General features: G+C 31.4%; 3 protein-coding genes and 1 non-coding gene across 4 annotated transcripts; 2 read left to right on the plus strand and 2 right to left on the minus strand.

Annotated features, from left to right (window-relative positions):
* Nucleotides 1-4,235: 4,235 nt before the first annotated feature.
* cic-1 (Cyclin-C) lies at nt 4,236-11,132 on the minus strand. Its single transcript, NM_065147.7, has 7 exons — nt 11,088-11,132; nt 10,934-11,040; nt 10,766-10,877; nt 10,592-10,713; nt 8,302-8,496; nt 5,698-5,879; nt 4,236-4,472 (listed from the first exon to the last, which is right to left on the minus strand). Exons 1-7 carry the CDS (start codon nt 11,117-11,119, stop codon nt 4,314-4,316), a joined length of 909 nt encoding a protein of 302 aa, NP_497548.2. The 5' UTR covers nt 11,120-11,132; the 3' UTR covers nt 4,236-4,313.
* H14E04.7 lies at nt 5,518-5,567 on the plus strand. Its single transcript, NR_052139.1, has one exon. It is a non-coding gene; the product is annotated as an Unclassified non-coding RNA H14E04.7 (non-coding RNA).
* An 848-nt stretch (nt 11,133-11,980) lies between the features above and the next one.
* strm-1 (Sterol 4-C-methyltransferase strm-1) lies at nt 11,981-16,246 on the plus strand. The gene is made up of 7 exons (NM_065148.7): nt 11,981-12,072; nt 13,157-13,347; nt 13,798-13,940; nt 14,168-14,245; nt 14,688-14,857; nt 15,254-15,449; nt 16,004-16,246. Exons 1-7 carry the CDS (start codon nt 12,010-12,012, stop codon nt 16,165-16,167), a joined length of 1,005 nt encoding a protein of 334 aa, NP_497549.2. The 5' UTR covers nt 11,981-12,009; the 3' UTR covers nt 16,168-16,246.
* Nucleotides 16,221-20,886, minus strand: mrpl-30 (39S ribosomal protein L30, mitochondrial). The gene is made up of 5 exons (NM_065149.7): nt 20,856-20,886; nt 19,602-19,735; nt 18,791-18,901; nt 17,213-17,434; nt 16,221-16,469 (listed from the first exon to the last, which is right to left on the minus strand). The coding sequence occupies exons 1-5, from the start codon at nt 20,872-20,874 to the stop codon at nt 16,362-16,364; spliced, it is 594 nt and encodes a 197-aa protein (NP_497550.1). The 5' UTR covers nt 20,875-20,886; the 3' UTR covers nt 16,221-16,361.
* Between the last annotated feature and the right edge of the window lie 50 nt (nt 20,887-20,936).

Below are 20,936 nucleotides of genomic sequence, written 5' to 3' on the forward strand. Positions count from 1 at the left end.
TTATTCGTTAAGCGGGTATTTTTTTATTATAGTATACTAAAAAATGCAGAAAAAATAAGAATTTTCGAAAAAGTTGCGAATTTTCAAAATTTTTCAAAAAAATTTTTTTTAACTTATTTGGAAATTTTTTGAAAAATCATAACTTTGTCAATTTTTGAGTTTTTTGCTAATTTTTGGTGCACACTGTACCTGAAAACTTATTCTTACAGGAAAAAATATAAAACATACAATTTCTTCTGAAACTACAGTACCCCGGCTTTTTTTCGTGGCGAGACTCCAAAATTTTTCAAATTTTTTAAAAACTTTTTTGAAAAATTTTGAAAATTCATAACTTTTGCAGTTTTTGAGGTTTTTTGCTTATTTTTGCTGCACAATGTACTTAAAAACGTATTCTTACAGGAAAAATTCAAAAAAAAACAAAGTTCCTTCTGAAACTACAGTACACCAAGAGGTTTTCGTGGCAGGAGCCAAAATTTCCGAAATTAGTTAATCTAGACAATCCGAAGTTAGTTAATCTAGACAAGGTCATTTTGAAGGGCTCAATGAGCTGAAAACAATGAAAATCTTAAAATACAACGCTTTTCAGGTCTGGAAACTAGAAAATAATTTCCTGAAAACAAAAAAAGGTCTTGTGACTGAAAAATAAGAAGGGAGAGGGGAATAAGTTTAAGGAGGAGCGGAAAACAAGGAAAATAATGAGAAAAACAAGCAGATTTTCAATTGCTCTGACAGAATTGGACCACACCGGGGCAAATTGAAAAGTTTCGAGCAAAACCTGGAGCAGACGCTTAAGCTCCGTGCCCTGAGGGGAAAGTGAAACTTTTTCTGGTTGTTTAGATGGGAAAATGAGCAGAAAACGACATGCTAGAAGTTTCATTTTGATTTTGAGCTAAAAAAATTTTTTCGGAAATTTCGGGAAAAAATTGGATTTTTATTTCTAAAACTACGTAAATTACAAATTTATAAAGTTATTTTCCAATTCTCTCGCTTTTTTTTTACACCTTACTTTCTTTCTTCCTGGCTCTAGCCTCAAATTAGGCGGGAAATTTAAATTTCGTGATGAAAATTTAAAAAAAAATTGAAAGTATTTAAAAACCTCAAAAATCTGAAATTCGAAACCTGAAAACTAAACATTTCAAAAAATCAATATCAAAATCGGATTCTCCATGAAATTTTACCCAGTGGGAGTGTTTTGTTGCTGATTCCAGAGCCTTCGGTCTGAAAAATGGAGTTCCGGGCTGAAAAATGACGAAAAATTCAAATTTCATAATGAAAAAATCTTTGAAAGTACTTAAATACCTCAAAAATCTGAAATTCGAAGCCTTAAAACAAAAAATTCAAAAAGCCAATATCAAAATCGAATTCTCCATGTAATTTTACAGCTGGAAAGCATTTTTCTAAGTTACTAGCTCAAAGATTGAACTTCGACGGTAGCCTCAAAAGTACGCAAAACACCACAGATCTTACGACAAAATGCACAGTTTTGTCAAATTTGACGCTAAAACCCGGAAAAAAAGCTAATAGGTGTAAAAAATGGAGAGCAATTTGAAAATTTGAAGGAAAAATCGATAATTCAGTGGTTTTCCAGAAAATTACGTTTTTTCAAATATTTTTTCAAACGAAAAAGGTTAAAAGCACTTGTCACTGGCAATTTCTCTTTGGACAAAAATCAGGAAAAATGCCGAAAAGATGAAGAGGCGGAAGTTGAGGAACTCTTTTTTCTCTCAATTTTTCCTCATTTTTGGGACTTTTTTTCGTCAAAAAAAAATGGGAGGAAATCAAGTGGGGGAAAATCGAGTTAATTTGCATGTTTTGTGTGTGTGTGGACTGAGTTTTGATGGGAAATGGAAGAACGGAAATTAGGTTTCAAGCGCACGCATGCTTTTTCTTTTTTATAAGGTCTTTGGAAGAAAGATAAAAAATCGAATTTTTTGGAAAAAAATTCAATTTCAGCAGTTTACCGTCAAAAATTTCGGAAAATCAATATAAAAATCAAATTTTTCACTGGTTTTCAGGCTTAAACCCATTTTTCAGAACTTATCCAGCAAATTTGGCAAAACTGTGCATTTAGTCGTGAGATCAGGTGTCTGCGTACTTTTGGGGCTACCGTACCCCTGGAAATGCCGTTTTTGTGCTAGAAATTTAGAAAAAACCGTGTATCTGGCGCAAAAAATAAAAAGGAATTCAAATTTATAAATAAAATTCTAAAATTTTAGCTTTAAAACTGAAACTTGGAGATTTTTCGAAATCCGAATTTTCTCAATTTTCCGCAAGTTTTTGAAGAAAATATCACCAACTTCTTGTCATTTTTTGCACTAAACCTCGTTTTTTCAAAGCTTAGCTAGCAAGTTTGGCAAAATTGTGCATTTTGTCGTGAAATCAGGTGTCTGCGTACTTTTGGGGCTACCGTAACCCTCGAAATTCAAAATTTGAGCTAGAAGCTTGGAAAAAAATGTTTTAGATGTAAAATTAAAATGAGAATTCAAATTTGGCATGGAAATCTGAAAAATGTGAGTTTAAAGACTTGAAATTCCACTTTTTCGATAAAAAATATTTTTAATTATTTTTTGATTGTTTTTTGTTCCTTAAAACACTTTTTTTTTTAATACGATGCATATATAGTTTTCAAAAAATTTAAATAAAAATTTGAATATGAAGTGAAAAAAAAAATACAAAAAATACTCATTTTTGACAGAAAAAACACTTTTTTTTTGAAAATTGGCCAAATTTTTTATTTTTTCAGCGGATTTTCTTATTATTTTCCTCGAACATTTTTGGTTATTATAGCGTAAATGAAGCTCATTTGGAAACTGAAAAAATTGCCAAAAAACTTTGAAACAAATCTCGAAAAAAAAATTTTCAAAAAAAAAAATTTTCAAAAAAAAATTGTTTTTTTAATTAAAAAAAAATTAAAAAAATTTTTTTTTTTCAAATCCCAAATCCAAAAATGTGCCAAAAAACCTAATTTCTTTTTGCCAGGAAGCCGTTTACAACATTTTTCATGGTCTAGTGAGCTTTAACTCATTTTCAAGAGAAATCCGATACTTTTACGTCGTACATTTGTTCGAATTTCCCCTTTGTTTTTTAGAAGCTTTTTTTCTTTTAAAAAATTTAGAAAATCTACTGTGTTTTGATGTTTTAGATGTACAAAAGCTTACATTCGAAAAAAAAATATTGCAAAAAAATTATTAACAAATTATTCCAATTTTTTCAAAATTGCTCAATTTTCTGCTTTTCACACATAAAAAATTGAATTCAGCTTATTGAGCCCTTCAAAATGAGTCCCATATTGACTAGCCTCCGCGTACTTGCTCAAAATTCGGGTTTAACAGGTCTCATCACGAATGCTCGTGTTTTCGAAACCTAAAACTAATTTTTTCGGAAAACTAATACGAAATTCGAGTTTCCCATCAATTTTCACACCTGGGAAGCATTTTTTAGAAACTTAGCATAAAATTTGAGGTACGGTAGCTCCAAAAGTACGCAAACACCGCAGAGCTCACGACAAAATGCACAACTTTGCGAATTTCAGCGCCAGACGGCTGAAAATTTGGGTACAAGCGTAAAAAGTGGTGGTGAACTCGAATTTCGTGACAAAAATCTGAAAAAAATTGAAAGTGTTCAAAAACCTCAAAAATCTGAAAATTGGCACCTTAAAACTGAAAATTTCAAAAAATCATTATCAAAATCGGATTCTCCATGTAATTTTACCCCTGGGAAGCATTTTTCTAAGTTTCTAACTCAAATTTTGAATTTCGAAGGGTACGGTAGCCCCAAAAGTCCGCAAACACTGCGGAGTTTACGACGAAATGCACAACTTTGCGAGTTTTAGTGGCAAACGCCTGAAAATTTGGGTTCTGGGATGAAAAGTGGCGGAAAACTCGAATTTCGCAATGGAAATCTGTAAAAATCGGTGCAAATGTTGGAAAACCTCAAGAATCTGAGAATCGACGCCTTAAAACTGAAAATTTCAAAAAATCAATATCAAAATCGGATTCTCCATGTAATTTGACTCCTGGCAAGCATTTTTCTAGGTTTCTAGCTTAAAATTTGGATTTCGAGGGGTACGGTAGCTCCAAAAGTACGCAAACACCGCAGAGCTTACGACAAAATGCACAACTTTGCGAGTTTTAGTGCCAAACGCCTGGAAATTTGAGTTTAGGCGTAAAAAGTGACGGGGAGCTCGAATTTCGCAATGGAAATCTGTGAAAATCGGTGCAAATGTTAGAAAAATTCAAGGAATAGTTTTATTGGGAAATATTTACAAAAAATACAGTAAAAAATCGATAAATACAAAAAATTTCCAGAAAATTCTACAAATGATATCCCTGCTGGTGCTGATGCTGCTGTTGCGGGGGCGGTTGCTGATTCGGTTTCGGCAATTTCGCCATCAACTTCTTCACTTCTTCTTTCTCATCAAATGACTTCCAAAGTGTGTACATTTTGTAGATTTGCTCAACGCAGTCGGTTACCTGGAAAAAAAATCATAAAAATCCAAAGTTTCCGGGAAAAATGAAAATTTGGGCATAGCTTCCGCATCTCCGAGTGACAAATGTGCTCTATTGTCAAATTGTTGGCAGAAATACGGTATTTATTCACATTTTCAGCCAATTTATGACTGAAAATGTGAATAAATACAATTTTTACTGCAAACAATACGAGTAGAGGCACAAAAGTCACAGGGGAAAATGCTCAGAAATTTGGTGGCCTAGAAATCCAATTTCGGGCCACCAATTGATTTTAAATTCAAAAACTGAATAGAATTCGGTTTTAGATGCAGAGTTCGATTAAAAAGCGATTCTCCGCCGAAAAAAACCGTCGAAAATTTCAAAATTTGAACGAAAACTCAGAGTTTTCGGATTGGTGGCCTAGGAAATCAAAAGAGTTCGGCCACCAAATTCCAAAAACCACCGAGAATCCGATTTTTCGACTAAAAATTCGGTTTGTTGGCCAAAAAGTGGGCAATATTCCAGTTTTTGAAAATTAATTTGACACGTGGCCTAGAAAACCAAAAAGTTCGGCTACCAATTAGTTTTTGGGTTCAAATTTTGCAGAGAACTCGATTTTTTTAATCAAAAATTCAGTAAAAAACACAAAAAAAAACGTTAAAGTTCAAAAAATGACCTTATTCCCAATCGGTGGCCTAGAAATTACAAAAGTTCGGCCATCAGCCAAAAAACTCGGCCACATGGGTAAAAAGGTCCGAAAAATTCGATTTTTCAGTTTTTTTTCACTGAAAATCACAGAAGCATCGATTTTCGGGGATTTTCCAGCTCAAATTGCACAAAAATTCAGGTTTTTGCAATTTTTGAGTTCAATTTTCAAGAAAATGCCAAAAATGTCAAAGTTTCCGTTCTTGACTTTCTAAAATCACAAAAATTCCCTTAATTCCGATTGGTGGCCTAGAAATTGCAAAAAGTTAGGCCACCATCATTTTTCGGCTGAAAATTGGCAAAATGGGTTAAAAAACTCGGGGTTTTCCACATTTAAAGAAAAATGTTCGAAAATTCCTATTGGTGGCCTAGAAAGTAAAAAAGTTAGGCCACCAACTTTTTTTCGGCTAAAAATGCTTAAAAAATTGTCTATTTTCGCGGAATTTGCTGGATTTTCTTGCAAATTCTCTAAAAATTGGCAAATTTCTCGAGTATTGGGTAGAATTTCACGGGAAATCTCAATTTTCCGGTAGAAATCCGAGACCTTTTCAAAATCAGTGTCAACTTCGACAAGCCAAGCTTCCAATTCTTCTCCACGGCCCATTAATTCCATTGCAACCATAATACTTGATAATCCAATGACATGTGGTGGAAAAATCAATGAAACATCACATCTTAGCGAATCATTTGCCACTTTTTGACATTGAGCTTCAATTGCTTCCAGATCTGCAAAAAAATGGAGGTTTTTTGGTGAAAAATTGGATTTTTTAGTGAAAAATTGAAAAAATTAGAAATTTTGAATTTTTTAATGAAAAAATGGAAAATTTTGGATTATTTAGTGAAAAATTGGAAAAATCGAATTTTTTTGAATTTTTTGGTGAAAAATTGGATTTTTTAGTGAAAAATTGGAAAAATCGAATTTTTTTTGAATTTTTTGGTGAAAAATTGGATTTTTTAGTGAAAAATTGAAAAAATTAGAAATTTTGAATTTTTTAATGAAAAAATGGAAAATTTTGGAATTTTTAGTGAAAAATTGGAAAAATCGAATTTTTTAGTGAAAGATTGGAAAATTTTGGATTATTTAGTGAAAAATTGGAAAAATCGAATTTTTTTGAATTTTTTGGTGAAAAATTGGATTTTTTAGTGAAAAATTGAAAAAATTAGAAATTTTGAATTTTTTAATGAAAAAATGGAAAATTTTGGATTTTTTAGTGAAAAATTGGAAAAATCGAATTTTTTTTGAATTTTTTGGTGAAAAATTGGATTTTTTAGTGAAAAATTGAAAAAATTAGAAATTTTGAATTTTTTAATGAAAAAATGGAAAATTTTGGAATTTTTAGTGAAAAATTGGAAAAATCGAATTTTTTAGTGAAAGATTGGAAAATTTTGAATTTTTAGTGAAAAATTGGAAAAATCGAATTTTTTTTGAATTTTTTAGTGAAAAATTGGATTTTTTAAGTGAAAAATCTAATTTTTAAGTTAAAAATTGGAAAATTTTGAATGATTTTGGGAAAAATTGAAAAAATTGGAAAAATTTGAATTTTTTGAGAAAAAAAAAAGGAAATTTCTGAAATTTTTTAGGGAACAGTGGAATTTTTTTGATTTTTTTTTTTTGAATTTTTTGGTGAAAAATTGAAAAAAATTGGAAATTTTTGAATTTTTCAGTAAAAAAGTGGAAAATTTGGAAAAATTTAAATATTTAGTGAAAAATTGGAAAAATTCGATTTTTTAGTGAAAAATTGGAATTTTTTTTTGAAAATTTGAATTTTTTAGTGAAAAATTGAAAAAATTAGAAATTTTGAATTTTTTTAATGAAAAAATGGAAAATTTTGGAATTTTTAGTGAAAAATTGGACAAATGGATTTTTTTTTGAATTTCTTAGTGAAAAATTGGATTTTTTAAGTGAAAAATCTAATTTTTTAGTTAAAAATTGGAAAATTTTGAATTTTTAGAGAAAAAAAAGGAAATATCTGAAATTTTTTAGGGAACAGTGGAATTTTTTTGATTTTTTTTTTGAATTTTTTGGTGAAAAATTGAAAAAAAAATTGGAATTTTTTCGTGAAAAATTAGGATTTTTTTTGTGAAAATTCAGTTTTGTTTTAAAAACATTTTAAATTTTTAAGAAAAAAATTCCGAAAAATTCTTCGAAAAAATTGAGGTTTCCTAATTTTTGGCATATTTTTTGTAGGGGAAAATCAAATTTTCTTCAAAAATTGAATTGCAAATTTTCCACTTTTTTACTGAAAAATTCAAAATTTTCCAATTTTTCACGAAAAAATCCCAATTTTTTTCAATTTTTCATCAAAAAATTCAAAAAAAAAATCAAAAAAATTCCACTGTTCCCTAAAAAATTTCAGATATTTCCTTTTTTTTCTCAAAAAATTCAAAAATTTCCAATTTTTAACTAAAAAATTAGATTTTTCACTTAAAAAATCCAATTTTTCACTAAGAAATTCAAAAAAAATTCGATGTTTCCAATTTTTCACTAAAAATTCCAAAATTTTCCATTTTTTCATTAAAAAAATTCAAAATTTCTAATTTTTTCAATTTTTCACTAAAAAATTCCAATTTTTTCCAATTTTCCCCTAATTATTCAAATTTTTCCAAATTTTTCACCCAAAAATTCCAATTTTTTTTCAATTTTTCACCAAAAAATTCAAAAAAAAAATCAAAAAAATTCCACTGTTCCCTAAAAAATTTCAGATATTTCCTTTTTTTTTCTCTAAAAATTCAAAATTTTCCAATTTTTAACTAAAAAAATTAGATTTTTCACTTAAAAATCGAATTTTTCGCTAAAAAATTTAATTTTTCCAATTTTTCACTAAAAATTCCAAAATTTTCCATTTTTTCATTAAAAATTCAAAATTTTCCAAATTTTCCACTTTTTTACTGAAAAATTCAAAATTTTCCAATTTTTCACTAAAAATTCCACAATTTTCCATTTTTTTCACCAAAAAATTCAAAAAAAAAATCAAAAAAATTCCACTGTTCCCTAAAAAATTTCAGATATTTCCTTTTTTTTTCTCAAAAAATTCAAATTTTTCCAATTTTTATCGATTTTTTTCCCAATTTTTCCTGGAAAAATCGCAATTTCTCCAATTTTTCACAGTTTTTATCAAAAATTTCCCGGGGGGGGGGGGGGGGGCACCTTTAATAGGTTGATTAGCAATAGTTGATTGTTGAGTAAATTGTTTCAAATCTTCTAATAATTCAAACATTGGACGTGATGCATGATGTACAACAAGGCAACAATCAAGAATTTCAACGAGAATAAACTCGGAATCGTAGACAACTCCATTTTTTGTCGATGTCGTCTCAAATGTCACTCCCCATCGTTTTGGCACTGAAAAATGAAGGGATTTAGGGGCGCGAAATTTGAATTTTTGAGGGGAAAATTTGATTTTTAGGCGATTTTTTGGACTAAAACGGGTTTTTTATCGAATTTTTGACGTTTTTAGTAGAAAAATTGAATTTTTGAGTGGGAGATTTGATTTTTTGGCGATTTTTTGAAGTAAAACGCGTTTTTTCGGACAATTTATGGGTTTTTTAGTAGAAAAATTGAATTTTTTAGCGGAAAATTGGTTTTCAGGCGGATTTTTTGGAGTACAACGGGGTTTTTTCCCGAATTTTTTGAAATTTTTTGCATTTTTAGTAGAAAAATTGAATTTTTTAGCGGAAAATTGGTTTTCAGGCGGATTTTTTGGAGTACAACGGGGTTTTTTCCCGAATTTTTTGAAATTTTTTGCATTTTTAGTAGAAAAAATTGAATTTTTGAGAGAAAAATTGATTTTTAGACGAATTTTTGGACTACAACGGGTTTTTTATCGAATTTTTGACGTTTTTAGTAGAAAAATTAATTTTTTAGTGGGAAATTTGATTTTTTGGCGATTTTTTGAAGTAAAACGCGTTTTTAATAGAATTTTTCGAAATTTTTAGAATTTCTAGCAGAAAAATCGAATTTTTGAGGGGAAAATTGGTTTTCAGGCGGGTTTTTTTCGAATTTTTTGAAATTTTTTGCATTTTTAGTAGAAAAAATTGAGTTTTAGACGAATTTTTGGACTAAAACGGGTTTTTTATCGAATTTTTGACGTTTTTAGTAGAAAAATTGAATTTTTGAGTGGGAGATTTGATTTTTTGGCGATTTTTTGAAGTAAAACGCGTTTTTAATAGAATTTTTCGAAATTTTGGGTATTTTTTAGCATAAACATTGAATTTTTGAGTGGAAAATTGACAAAATTCTGTTGTTTCTGCTGAAAAACTGGTTTTTTAAAAGAAAAATTGAATTTTTGATTAGAAAATTTGATTTTTAGGCCATTTTTTGGCCTAAGAAGAGGTTTTTATTCTAATTTTCTGTGATTTTTAGCGTTTTTAGCAGAAAAATTACATTTTAGACGGATTTTAGGACTAAAAAGGGGTATTTTATGAATATTTTCTGAACATTTCGGCGTTTTCCGCAGAAAAATTGAATTTTTTAGTGGAAAATTTGATTTTCAGGTGGATTTTTGGACTAAAACGCATTTTTGGTCGAATTTTTTACAATTTCTGGCGTTTTTAACAGAAAAATTGAATTTTTGAGGGTAAAATTGATTTAAGGCGATTTTTTGAAGTAAACCGGGTTTTTAATTAAATTTTCTTAAGTTTTTGGTTTTTTTAGCAAAAAAAAGATGAATTTTTGAGTGGAAAATTGATAAATTTTGGTTTTTTCTGTCGAAAATAGATTTTCAGGCAATTTTTTTGAAGTGAAAACGAGTTTTTTATCGAATTTTTGAAATTTTCGGCGTTTTTAGCGAAAAATCGAATTTTTCAGGTTAAAAATTGACAAAATCCGATTTTTCCACACAAAAAACGATTTTTAGACGAATATTAGGACTAAAACGGGTCTTTATGGGTATTTCCTGAACTTTTAACCGTTTTTAACAGAAAAATCGAATTTTTAAGTGGAAAATTTGATTTTTAGGCGATTTTTTGGACTAAAACGGGTTTTTTTCTGGTAAGTTGGGCGTTTTTAGTTTTTTTAATTAAATTTTTCTGAAAATTGGCCGTAATTTTTTTATTTTTGGCGTTTTTAGGAAAGCATCGAATTTTTGAGTGAAAAAGAGGCAAATTTTTCGAGTTTTTCGAGTTTTTCAGCTTAAAAATCGATTTTCAGGCGATTTTTTGGATTAATAAGCGGAAAATGAGCTGCAAGAGTGGAATTTCAAATTTTTTTGAGACAAAACTTGACTCAAAAACTGTTTTTTTTTTTTGGTTATTGAGGTGATTTTTAGAGTTTCTAGCTGAAAAATTTGGATTTCAGCGGTTTTTAAGTGAAAAATTGATGTTTTTTCCGGGTGTTTTTTCGGTTCAAAAGCCTATTTTTCACTAAATTTTCCAATTTTCAGCCGGATTTCCGCGTTTTTCTGCCAATTTTTTGCAATTTTTCCGTCGTAAAAACGCACAAACGATAGCTGTATTTTTCAGAAAGCTTGAGACGCTCAACGTAGTGTGTTCTTCAACTTTACACGCTAAAAATAATGCTGTAGAGGCTACGAGGAATGGGCACATGTCACGGAACGATTGCCTGAAAAATTCGACGTTTTTCCAGGTTTTTTATCATTTTTTTCCGAATAAACCTTAGATAAAATCGCTTAAAATAGATAATCGCAGTTGCAATAACCTGTTGACGGAGTTTACATCCAACATTTGCCTGTGAGTGGGCTCCTTCTGTGGCGACGGCGGTTATAACTGAAAAAAAACCAAAAATTATCGATTTTTTCGAGGAAAAAGTAAGGAAAAATTACAATTCGCCCAGAAAATATTCAATCGATTGTACTCTTCCTCGTTATAAATCTTCATATCCTCGGCGCGTTGCTTCCAAATCTCGGTTTTATCGAAAATCCATTGTTGGCTGGAAAAAATGGGATTTTTTTGGGTTTTTCAATGGGATTTACTTACCAATGACTGCTTTTCCAGAAATTTAAAGCCATTTTTCAACTAAAATCATTAAAAAAATGAAAAAATCGAGAAAAACAGTGGAAATTGAGTGAAATCGATGAAAATTCGAATAAATAAGAATAAATTCGGAGTGTGGATTTACGGTAAAGAACACGCGCCTGCGGGATTCCGGAGTGTCGTTGTATGTCTTTACGCGGTAGTTTAAATCGATTTTTTAAAGCTGGTGGATTATGGCTAGTTTAGAGGGGGTTTTGAAGTTTTTTTTTGTGAAAAATTCAACAAAACGTAGTCAAAATCCTTCTTCTGTGTTAAAATTCAAAAAATTCCATTAAAACCGAGACAAATCGAAATTTTTCTGCAAAGCCACAATAATTAATAATAATTTGGCTCATTTTTCAGAGTTTCTCATGAGTTTATGATTTTTGTGTCAAAATGCTTCCAATTTGCTTTAGGTTTATGTCAACTACATTTCACCCGTCTCCAATCCCTCTGACCACTTGAACTTTCACTTTTTCCCGAAACTAGGCGGAGTCTGGCGGGGGTGCTAGTGAAAACTATCCAATATGACACAGTCACCCATTTCTTGGATGAAAATCCGGCAATTTTGTTTGCAAAACTGAGCAGAAATCATCATTTGATAAGAAATTCGCACCTTTTTGACCTTTTTGACGCTGTAGTCACTGAGCAAATAGAAAAGTGGTACAAATTGGCTGGAAAAAGTCGTATAAAGGAGCTTTTTGGGGAGTTTTAAAGTGTGAAATTGGCTTTGTTAGGTGCTAATTAGTATATTGGAGATTTTAGGAAAAATTTAAAATTTTCGAAAAAAATTTTTTTTTTCGAAATTTTTTTTTCAGAAAATTTTTGTTCGAAATGTTTTTTTTTCAAATTTTCAGATTTCCAGCCAATTTCTTCGTCTATAAACATGTCCATCAATATGAATGCCAACTTTTTGAAGCTTCTCACCCATTTTCGGCGTCACGATTTGGTAAGTTGAATTTTTTCCCAAAAATTTGAAATTCCGACCTATTTTTGTTTAAGTCTTAATTAATGCAATAAAAATGCGAAGATTTTTCTTTGTTTTGTTTAAAAAAACATTTTTATAGCTTAAAAATGAGCAAAGTTATAGGATTTTTTCTAAAAATTTTTTATTCCAAAAAAAATTTTATTTTTTGAAATTTTCAACATTTTTTTAGTACGATTGTAACTTTTTATTTGAATAAAATATTTATCTACAATCTGCTTTAAAAATTATAAAAAAAATCTTAAAAATGAGAAAAGTTATGGTACTTTAAAAAAAAAAAAACTCAAAAAAATTTTTTCAAAAAAAAAATTTTTTTTTTTCAATTTTTTTTTAAAATTCCCCCCCAAAAGTACATTTATTTCTTATTAATGTTATTATGTACTATCACATCTTATCAGTACGAAACCCTTCGTGTTCTTCTGTTTTATTGAAACCAACGGAATATAAGGTGACGAAATGAATTTGACCTACTTTTTTCTGTTATTTGCGCCGCCGCCGAAAATTGGTGAAGAACAAATAATTATTGTGACCTTGTTAATGACAATGTCAATAATAGTTTTATAATAAGAAAGGTATTTACTTTTCCGGAAAAAAAAAATTGAAAAAAAAATTTTTTTGAAAATTTTTTTTTTTGGAAAAACATCAATTTTTTTTAAATTTTTTAACTTAAAATTAGTATCAAAATCAGATTCGTCGTCAAGTTCTACCCCTGAAACACTTTTTTCCGACTTTCCTACGCTAAATTCAACTTTCGCGGGATACTGTAGCCTCAAAAGTACGCAAACACTTCAACACACCAGATCTTACGACAAAATGCAGAAAAATCAATATTTTAACGCAATGTCATGCTTAAAACTGAATTTTCCGCAATTTCATAGGCAATTTAAGCATTTAGTAAAATTTACAGAGTAGTACTGTAGCTTCGAAAGTACGCAAACACCGATTACGAGTTTTCGGCGCGAAAATTGGGGTTCAGGGGTAAAAAACTACGGAAAATACGAATTTTCAATTAAAAATTGCTCAAAACCAACCCCAAAAAAAATTTCAGACAAATTTCAAGTCGGAGCACGACACGTTGTACGAAAAAGCTCTGGAAACTGGAGATCATTTGGAAGTGACGTCACACTATTACAGTGTTATGAGTACTGTAATCGATGAGTATTTTGGCGGGAATTTTCATTTTGTACCGCCGAAATTCGAGGGGCAAAAGCTTGAGGAGGCGTTGAAGTCTCTTCACTGGTGCGTTTTTCTACTGTAACTTTGAGAATGTATGATGAAAATTTTGGAAGTTATCAAATTTGAATTGAGCTCACTGAGAGCTCTTATTTGATACTAATTTTGATTCCATTTTTTTTTTGAAAAAAAAAAAAATTTTCACCCAAAAAAAAATTTTTTTTCCTGAAAACTTCCTGAAATTGCTAAATTACAAATTTTTCATATTCAGCGCACACACAGCTTCAAAATAACACCCATATCGACTATATTCCGTTGATTTTTAGATTTTAGGGTCCCACCACGAAGGGGTACTGTAGTTTTCGCGGCGAGACCCTAATTTTTCAAAATTGATGGAACACAGTCGATAAGGGGGTCATTTTGAAGCTCGTGACACGCTGATTACGATTTTTATATTAAAAATTGGAAAAATTGAATTATGGAGAAAAAAACAAGAAAAACATTTTAAAATTTCAGCCACATTGCTGAAAAGCTGGAATTGTCGGAAAATGTGCATTGTCTGGATATTGGATGTGGAATTGGTGGAGTTATGCTGGATATTGCTGATTTCGGAGCCAAGTTGACAGGCGTCACAATTGCTCCGAACGAGGCGGAGATTGGTGAGAAAATTATAATTTTGGAATTTTTTGAAAAAATTGTAAAATTAAAACTCAAATATCTCGAAAACTACGAAAGCTATAGAAAAGTTGTCAACTAACAAAATATGCGAAATTTGAAGGGCTAGATTTCATTAGTTGACATTTTTTTCCTAGCTTTGTTAGTTTTTGAGATATTTGCGTTTTTCCAAAATTTTTCAATTTTTAAAAAAACTTTTTTTCACTTCCAGGAAACGAAAAATTCGCCAATATGGGAATATCGGATCGTTGTAAAATTGTGGCGGCAGATTGTCAAAAAATGCCTTTTGGTAAGTTATCGAATGAAAAATCTGCGGTAAGAAATTTTTTTTGCCAAAAAAAAATTTTAGGAAAAACTTTTTTTTTTCCAATTTTCTGAATTTTATCTAGATTTTGGCATTTCTACTGAATTTTACCTATTTTAAACTTCAAAATGACACCCATAGAATCCGACAAGTTTGGATAATTGGGTCCCGCAGCGAAGGGTACTGTAGTTTTCGCGGTAGGACCCAGAGTTTTCAAAATCTAGCAGAACCTAGCTGATATGGGTGTCATTTTGAAGCTTTAGTTATGCTGAAAATGAAAATTTACAAAAATGATTATTTAATCGGAATATTGAAAAAAACATTATTTTAAAAAATTTCTAAAAAAAAAAGTATTTTTCGAAAAATTTAAAAACTTTTCTAATATCGATTATTACCTAGTTTTCACCCAAAATTTCAAAATTTTCAGAAGATTCGACATTTGACGTTGCTTATGCTATATATTCCCTGAAATATATCCCGAATTTGGACAAAGTTATGAAGGAAATTCAGAGAGTGCTCAAGCCGGGAGGAAAATTTATTGTATACGATTTGATAAAGACAAATGATTATGACAAGGATAATAAGGAACATTATAAGGTGAGTACTCTAGAAAGTTAAAAAAAACTTTAAAAAAAAATTTTTTCTCCAAACTTGAAAATTTTCTAGTTTTGTTATTTTCATCGTGTTCAGCTCACCAAGACCTTTCAAGTAACACCCATCATGCCTATGTTCCGACAGATTTGAGTTTTCGGGTCCCGCAGCGAAGGTTACTGTAGTTTTCGCGGCGGGACCCAAAAAGTGTCAAAATTGCCGGAAAGTAGCCAATATGGGGGTCAAACTGAAGCTCTCGGCAAGCGAAAATCGTTAATTTTAAATTGAAAAACATATACTTTACAGATTTTAAGAAAAAAAATTTTCGCCAAAAATTTTTTTTTTGAAAATTCCACAAAAAAAATTAAACTTTTTTTAGCCAAAAAATCAAATGCTTTCCAGACCCTCCATCATCTGGAATACGCGTGCGGAATGCCATCACTTCATACCCAATCAGAAGTCGAAGCGGCCGCCGAAAAATGGGAAATGCCTGTGGTGGAGCGGGAAAATTTGGAGGAAACCTACGGAAATCGGGCTTTTCACTACTGTTTCTCGGCGAGCCCAATGTTCATGTGGTTGGTGAGCAGTCCAGTGATAGGTGAGTAAGTTTTAAAAAGATTTAAAATTTTTTTGAAAAAATTTTTTTTTTTCGAAATTTGTTTTGCGAAAAATTTCCTCCAAACTCGATTTTTTGCAATTTTTAGTAACATTTTCAGATTCAGCTCACAGAGAGGAGCTTTCAAATAACCCCCATCATGCCTGGGTTACACCAACTTTGAGAACTCCGGGTCCCTCCACGAAGGGGAAAAATATTTTTCTCGGGAACTTTCTGATTTTTCTCAACATAATTTGCATAAAACCCATATTTTCGTGTTCAACACACCAAGAGCTTCAATTTAACACCCATAGTGACTAGGCTACGTCAATTTTGAGTATATCGGGTCCCGCCACGAAAACCTCCAGGGTTACTGTAGTTTTCGCAGCGAGGCTCAATTTTGTCGGAACCTGGGCATGTAGGGGGTCATTTTGAAGCTCCCAGCGTGCTGAATTCAAATTTCATAATTAAAACGTTGAAATTCAAAGTTTGAAAAAAATTTAAAATAAAAAAAATTTCCAAAAAAAAAAATTTCTCAAAATTTCAAATTTTTCCAGATCACACTATCCGAATGGCTGAAATTTTGCGCATATTACCCGCCGGGTTTAAACAATTTAACCGAACTTTTCTGTGTGGAACAGTGAACTCAATTGTCGGAGGAGGACGGATGGGAATACTCTCCGGAGCCGATATTTTGCTGTTTGAGAAGAAGAAAATCTGATTTTTTTTTTCGTTTTTTCAGCTTAAAATTGCATTCAAAATACTGTAATAATATTAATAAACAATTATTTACTGCTAAAAACAAAAAAAAATATTTAGTTCAAAAAATTTCAGTGAAAAAAAAACCAAAAAAACTAACTAAAAACAAGGAGAAAACTGGAAAATTGGACAAAAATCGATACAAAAAATCGATAATCACTTGACAACAGTAATATTATTAGGTGTGTGCACATTTTGCTCGTAGACACTTTGATATAGGTGATACTTCTTGTTGAGGTCACGTCCCAGCTCTTTTCGGGTCCACTGCAATGAAAATTGGTTGATTTAATTGATGTTTATGGATTTTTTTTGGGTGATAAAATGGAATTTTTCCGTCAAAGAGGCTTAACACCGAATTTGAAAAAAAATTTAAAAAAATTTTTTGAAAATTTTTTTTTTCAAAAAAAATTGTTTTAAACAAATAAATTCAGCTAAAACCTCAATTTTCGTTTTCAGCTCACTGGGAGCTTCAAAAAGACCCCCATATTGGCTATATTCCGTCGATTTTACAATTTTTGGGTCCCACCGCGAAGACTACAGCACCCCTTTTTGAAATTAGAAAATTTAGCAATTTCAGAGAGTTTTTAGCAGAAAAAAATTTTTTTTTGTAAAAATTTTTCAAAATAAAAAATAAAAAATCAATTTTTTGAGCTCAAAATTTATCGAGTTTTTAGGATTTATTTCATATTGTGCATACATTTTCATTATTACGTGTATTAACTTGACATATCGTTGGAATCCCGCAAATTCGGGTCTCATCGCGAAAACTACAGTACCCCTTCGTGGTGGGACCCAAAAATTTTGAAAATCGGCAGAATATAACCGATATGGGGGTCATTTTGAAGCTCTGAGTGCGCTGAGTATGAAAAAATCAGAATTTTGCAATTTCAGCGAGTTTTTAGAAGAAAAACTTTTTTGTTTTGGGGAAATTTTTTTTTCAAAAAAAAAAAATCGATTTTTTGAGCTCAAAATTTATCGATTTTTTCCCATTTTTTCCAATTTTTTACCTGCTTCCCATCAGCCAATTTCAAATCATTTTCCGATGCCACATGTCCACCCTGAATCACTTCACACTGTCCATTTGGTGCCAGGCTCGTCGAAAAAATGTCGTCTTCGGTCGGCTCGACGCCATTTTTGAACTCAACCGGTCGCAATTCGATGAGATGTTTGATTTTCCAGAGCTCTGTGTTGATGAGCTCAGTGTTACGGAACACTTCCATTCGACCGACCTGGACATGGAAAAATTGGGGAAAACATTTTTTCTGAAATTTTTTTTTTCAAAATCAGAATTTGCCCTAAAATCTTAGAAAATTCGAATTCAGCTCACTGAGAGCTTTCATTTGACACCCATATCGGCTAGGGTACGCCATTTTTGGGTCCCACCACGAAAACCCACGGGGGTACTGTAGTTTTTCGTGGCGGGACCCGAAATTTTTCAAAATTGACCTAGCATGGTCAATATTGGTGTCAAATTGAAGCTCTCAATAAGCTAATTTCGAATTTTAAGGTTTTGCAGCTAAATTTCTGATTTTCAAAAAAAATTTCAACATTTTTTTCAAAAAATTCCCTTAAAAAATTTTTGTCTGCAATTTTTTTTTCAACGCAAAATTTCTTACTTTTAGTATTTTCACGGTGTTCAGATCACTGAGAGCTTCAGAATGACACCCATATCTGCTAGATTACGTCATTTTTCAAAGTTTTAGGGTCCCACCACGAAAACTACAGTAACCCGTGGGTTTTCGTGGCGGGACCTGAAAATGGCGAAATCTAGCCGATATGGGGGGCCATTTTGAAGCTGTCAGTGAACTGAACACCGTGAAAATACTAAAAGTAAGAAATTTCGCGTTGAAAAAAAAATTTGCAGACAAAATTTTTTTTTGAAATTTTTTCAAATTTTTTTTTTCCTAAATTTATAAATTTGGCTTTATAACCTGAAAATTCGAATTTAGCTCTCTGGAAGCTTTCATTTGACACCCATATCGGCTCGGTTACTCCAACTTTGGGTCCCGCCACGAAAACCCACGGGGTTACTGTAGCTTTTCGTGGTGGGACCCAAAAATGGTGCAACCTGGGTGTTTTATCGAGCGAAACGTTATAAAATTGTAAAATTGTGACTTGAGAAATATTTTCGTATGAAACTTCAAAATATTAATTTTGAAAAAAAAATTTTTTTTTTTTGGAAATTTTATTTTTCCTAACATTTTTTCAAAATCAGAATTTTGTTCTAAAATTTTAGAAAATTTGCTTTCAGCACGCTGAGAGCTTCAATTTGACACCCATATTGACTAGATTCCGTCAATTTTGAAAATTTTCGGGTCCCACCACGAAAATCCACTGGGTTACTGTAAGTTTTCGTGGTGGGACCCAAAATTTTTTAAATTTGATGAAATCTAGCCGATATGGGTATGTCAAATGAAAGCTGTGCTCAATACTGTGAAAGTGCTGAAATTCTAAAATTTTTCGATTTTTTCTAAAAATTCCGAAATTTATCGTTTTCCTCGGGGTTTTCTAGTTTTTCGCTCGATTTCCTCATTTCCAGGAGCATTTTTTTCGGAAAAAAACCCAAAAAATCACAGGTTTTGCACCTTAAAATCCGCTCCAAACAGGTTTTCCACGTGTTTTTTGGTCCATTTCGGCTCGGCAGACGTGTCACGGTAGAGCCACGCCATCCACAGTTTTGACGCTTGTTTTGGGCGCTGAAATTCATTTTAAATTGCATTTCTTCTTAGAACTGGAAAATTTGAAAAAAAAAAATTTCGAAAAATTTCCAAAAAAATAATTTTTTTTTGCAGAAATTTCTTTAATTTCGTGGTGCACGCCGAGAGCTTCAAAATGGCACCCATATTGACTAGTCTGCGACAATTTTGGGTCCCACCGCGAAAACTACAGTAACCTTCGTGGCGAGACCCAGAAATTTCAAAATCCACGTAGCCTAGTCGATATGGGGGTCATTTCGAAGCTCTCGGCGTGCTAAATCTAAAAATTTGACAATAAAGTTAAATTTCAAGAATTTTTGCGAAAAATTTCCAACAAAAAATTTTTTATTCGAAATTTTTTTAAACTACAGTATTTTTGTTTAATTTCGTGGTAGAACCCGTGAAATTAAAAATTTCAAATTCTGCACGCCGAGAGCTTCAAAATGACACCCATATCGACTAGTCTGCGACAATTTTGGGTCCCGCCGCGAAAACTACAGTAACCTTCGTGGCGAGACCCAGAAATTTCAAAATCCACGTAGCCTAGTCAATATGGGGGTCATTTGAAAGCTCTCGGCGTGCTGAATCTGAAAATCTCAATTTTTTTGAAATTAAATGAAAATTGTTTGTAAAAAATTGTAAATTTTCCGGTTTTCTCAGAAATTTCTCAATTTTTGTCCAAAAAATTCCAAATTTTCACCATTTCCTCTGAAATTTCTTCAGTATAATGTTTGAGAGATGCTCCATTCTTATCGTAGTCAAACTCTTTGACGGCGTCATTTCTACGTGGCAAGTAGCGGGTCCATTTGTTGTCCGTACGGTATACCCAGCGATCTGGAAAAAAAAAACAAAATTTTGGCTGAAATTTAGGCAAAACTCTATTATAACTCACTGTAAATCCTAAGAAATTCACTAAAAATCCACTAAAAATTGGCAAAAATCGGCAAAAATTGAGCAAATTTCATTTCTTTTTTTTGTAAAATTCGGGTTACTGTAGCCCCAAAAATACGCAAGCCCGAGTTTCACGACAAAATGCACAAGAGTGACGTCATAGAGGTAAAAAATGACGTGGAATTTGAAATTTTGAGAAAAATCGCAAATTTTCATGATTTTCGATGGAAAATTCAAAAAAATGCCAAAAATTCCAAAGTTTCTGAATTTTTTTTTGGCATTTTTCACGATTTTATAGATTTTTTTTGGAAATTCTAGTATCAAAAATGGCCCTTATGGCCCCCGATTGATGGCCTAGAAATTGAAAAAGTTCGGCCACGATAGGTTTTTTAGGCTGAAAATGGTAAAAAATCCCGTTTTTTTCCAAATTTCCACTGATTTTGATTGAAAATTGCTAAAAACTGGAGTTTTTACCGAGATAGAGCAACTTTTGGCTCAACAATTTCACATTTAAACGAAAAAAATCGAAATTTTCGGTTGGTGGCCTGGAATATCAAAAAGTTCGGCCACCAATTAGTTTTGGGTTCAAATTTTGCAGAGATATCGATTTTTTAAGCAAAAATTCATGAAAAACCCAAAAAAATCCGAAAACTTTTTTTACAGCTGGAAATTCAAGATTTTCTGGAATTTTTTGATAGTTCTTCTCGCTTTTATCGAAATTTTCAAAGATTTTAGCTTTGAAATTGGCTTGGCTTTCTAAAAATCACAAAAAGTGAACAAAAATGGCGCCAAACCCGCTAATTTCCAATCGGTGGCCTAGAAATTGAAAACATTCGGCCACAAGTTGAGAAACTCGGCCAGATGGCTAAAAAGGCACGAAAAATTCGATTTTCCACCACTTTTTTTTGCTGAAAATTGAGAAATTTGAACAAAAATTCCGCCAAAACCCCTAATTTCCATTCAGTGGCCTAGAAATTCAAAAAGTTCGGCCAGATTGGTAAAAATGTGCGAAAAATTAGATTTTTCACAGTTTTTTTCGCTAAAAATTGAGAAAAAAACTCACTTCTGATCACTTTTGCCATCTTTTACTCGCTCTGGAAAATTCGAAAATTGAAAAAAGTAAAAAAAAAGTTTAAAAAAAGAA

The sequence above is a fragment of the Caenorhabditis elegans genome, chromosome III (assembly GCF_000002985.6).
Source record: "Caenorhabditis elegans chromosome III".
Taxonomy (NCBI): Eukaryota; Metazoa; Nematoda; class Chromadorea; order Rhabditida; family Rhabditidae; genus Caenorhabditis; species Caenorhabditis elegans.

Coding starts and splice junctions, on each gene's coding strand:
- cic-1 (NM_065147.7), bottom strand. CDS start 11,119: ATGGCTTTAAATTTCTGGAAAAGCAGTCATTG. Junction 11,041..11,087: donor TTCTGGAAAAGCAGTCATTG/GTAAGTAAATCC, acceptor CATTTTTTCCAG/CCAACAATGGATTTTCGATA. Junction 5,880..8,301: donor TGCTAATCAACCTATTAAAG/GTGCCCCCCCCC, acceptor ATTTTTTTGCAG/ATCTGGAAGCAATTGAAGCT.
- strm-1 (NM_065148.7), top strand. CDS start 12,010: ATGTCCATCAATATGAATGCCAACTTTTTGAAGCTTCTCACCCATTTT. Junction 12,073..13,156: donor ATTTTCGGCGTCACGATTTG/GTAAGTTGAATT, acceptor AAAAAATTTCAG/ACAAATTTCAAGTCGGAGCA. Junction 13,941..14,167: donor TCCGAACGAGGCGGAGATTG/GTGAGAAAATTA, acceptor TTTCACTTCCAG/GAAACGAAAAATTCGCCAAT.
- mrpl-30 (NM_065149.7), bottom strand. Junction 17,435..18,790: donor TGTTTGGAGCGGATTTTAAG/GTGCAAAACCTG, acceptor TTCCATGTCCAG/GTCGGTCGAATGGAAGTGTT. Junction 16,470..17,212: donor AATTGGCTGATGGGAAGCAG/GTAAAAAATTGG, acceptor TTTTCATTGCAG/TGGACCCGAAAAGAGCTGGG.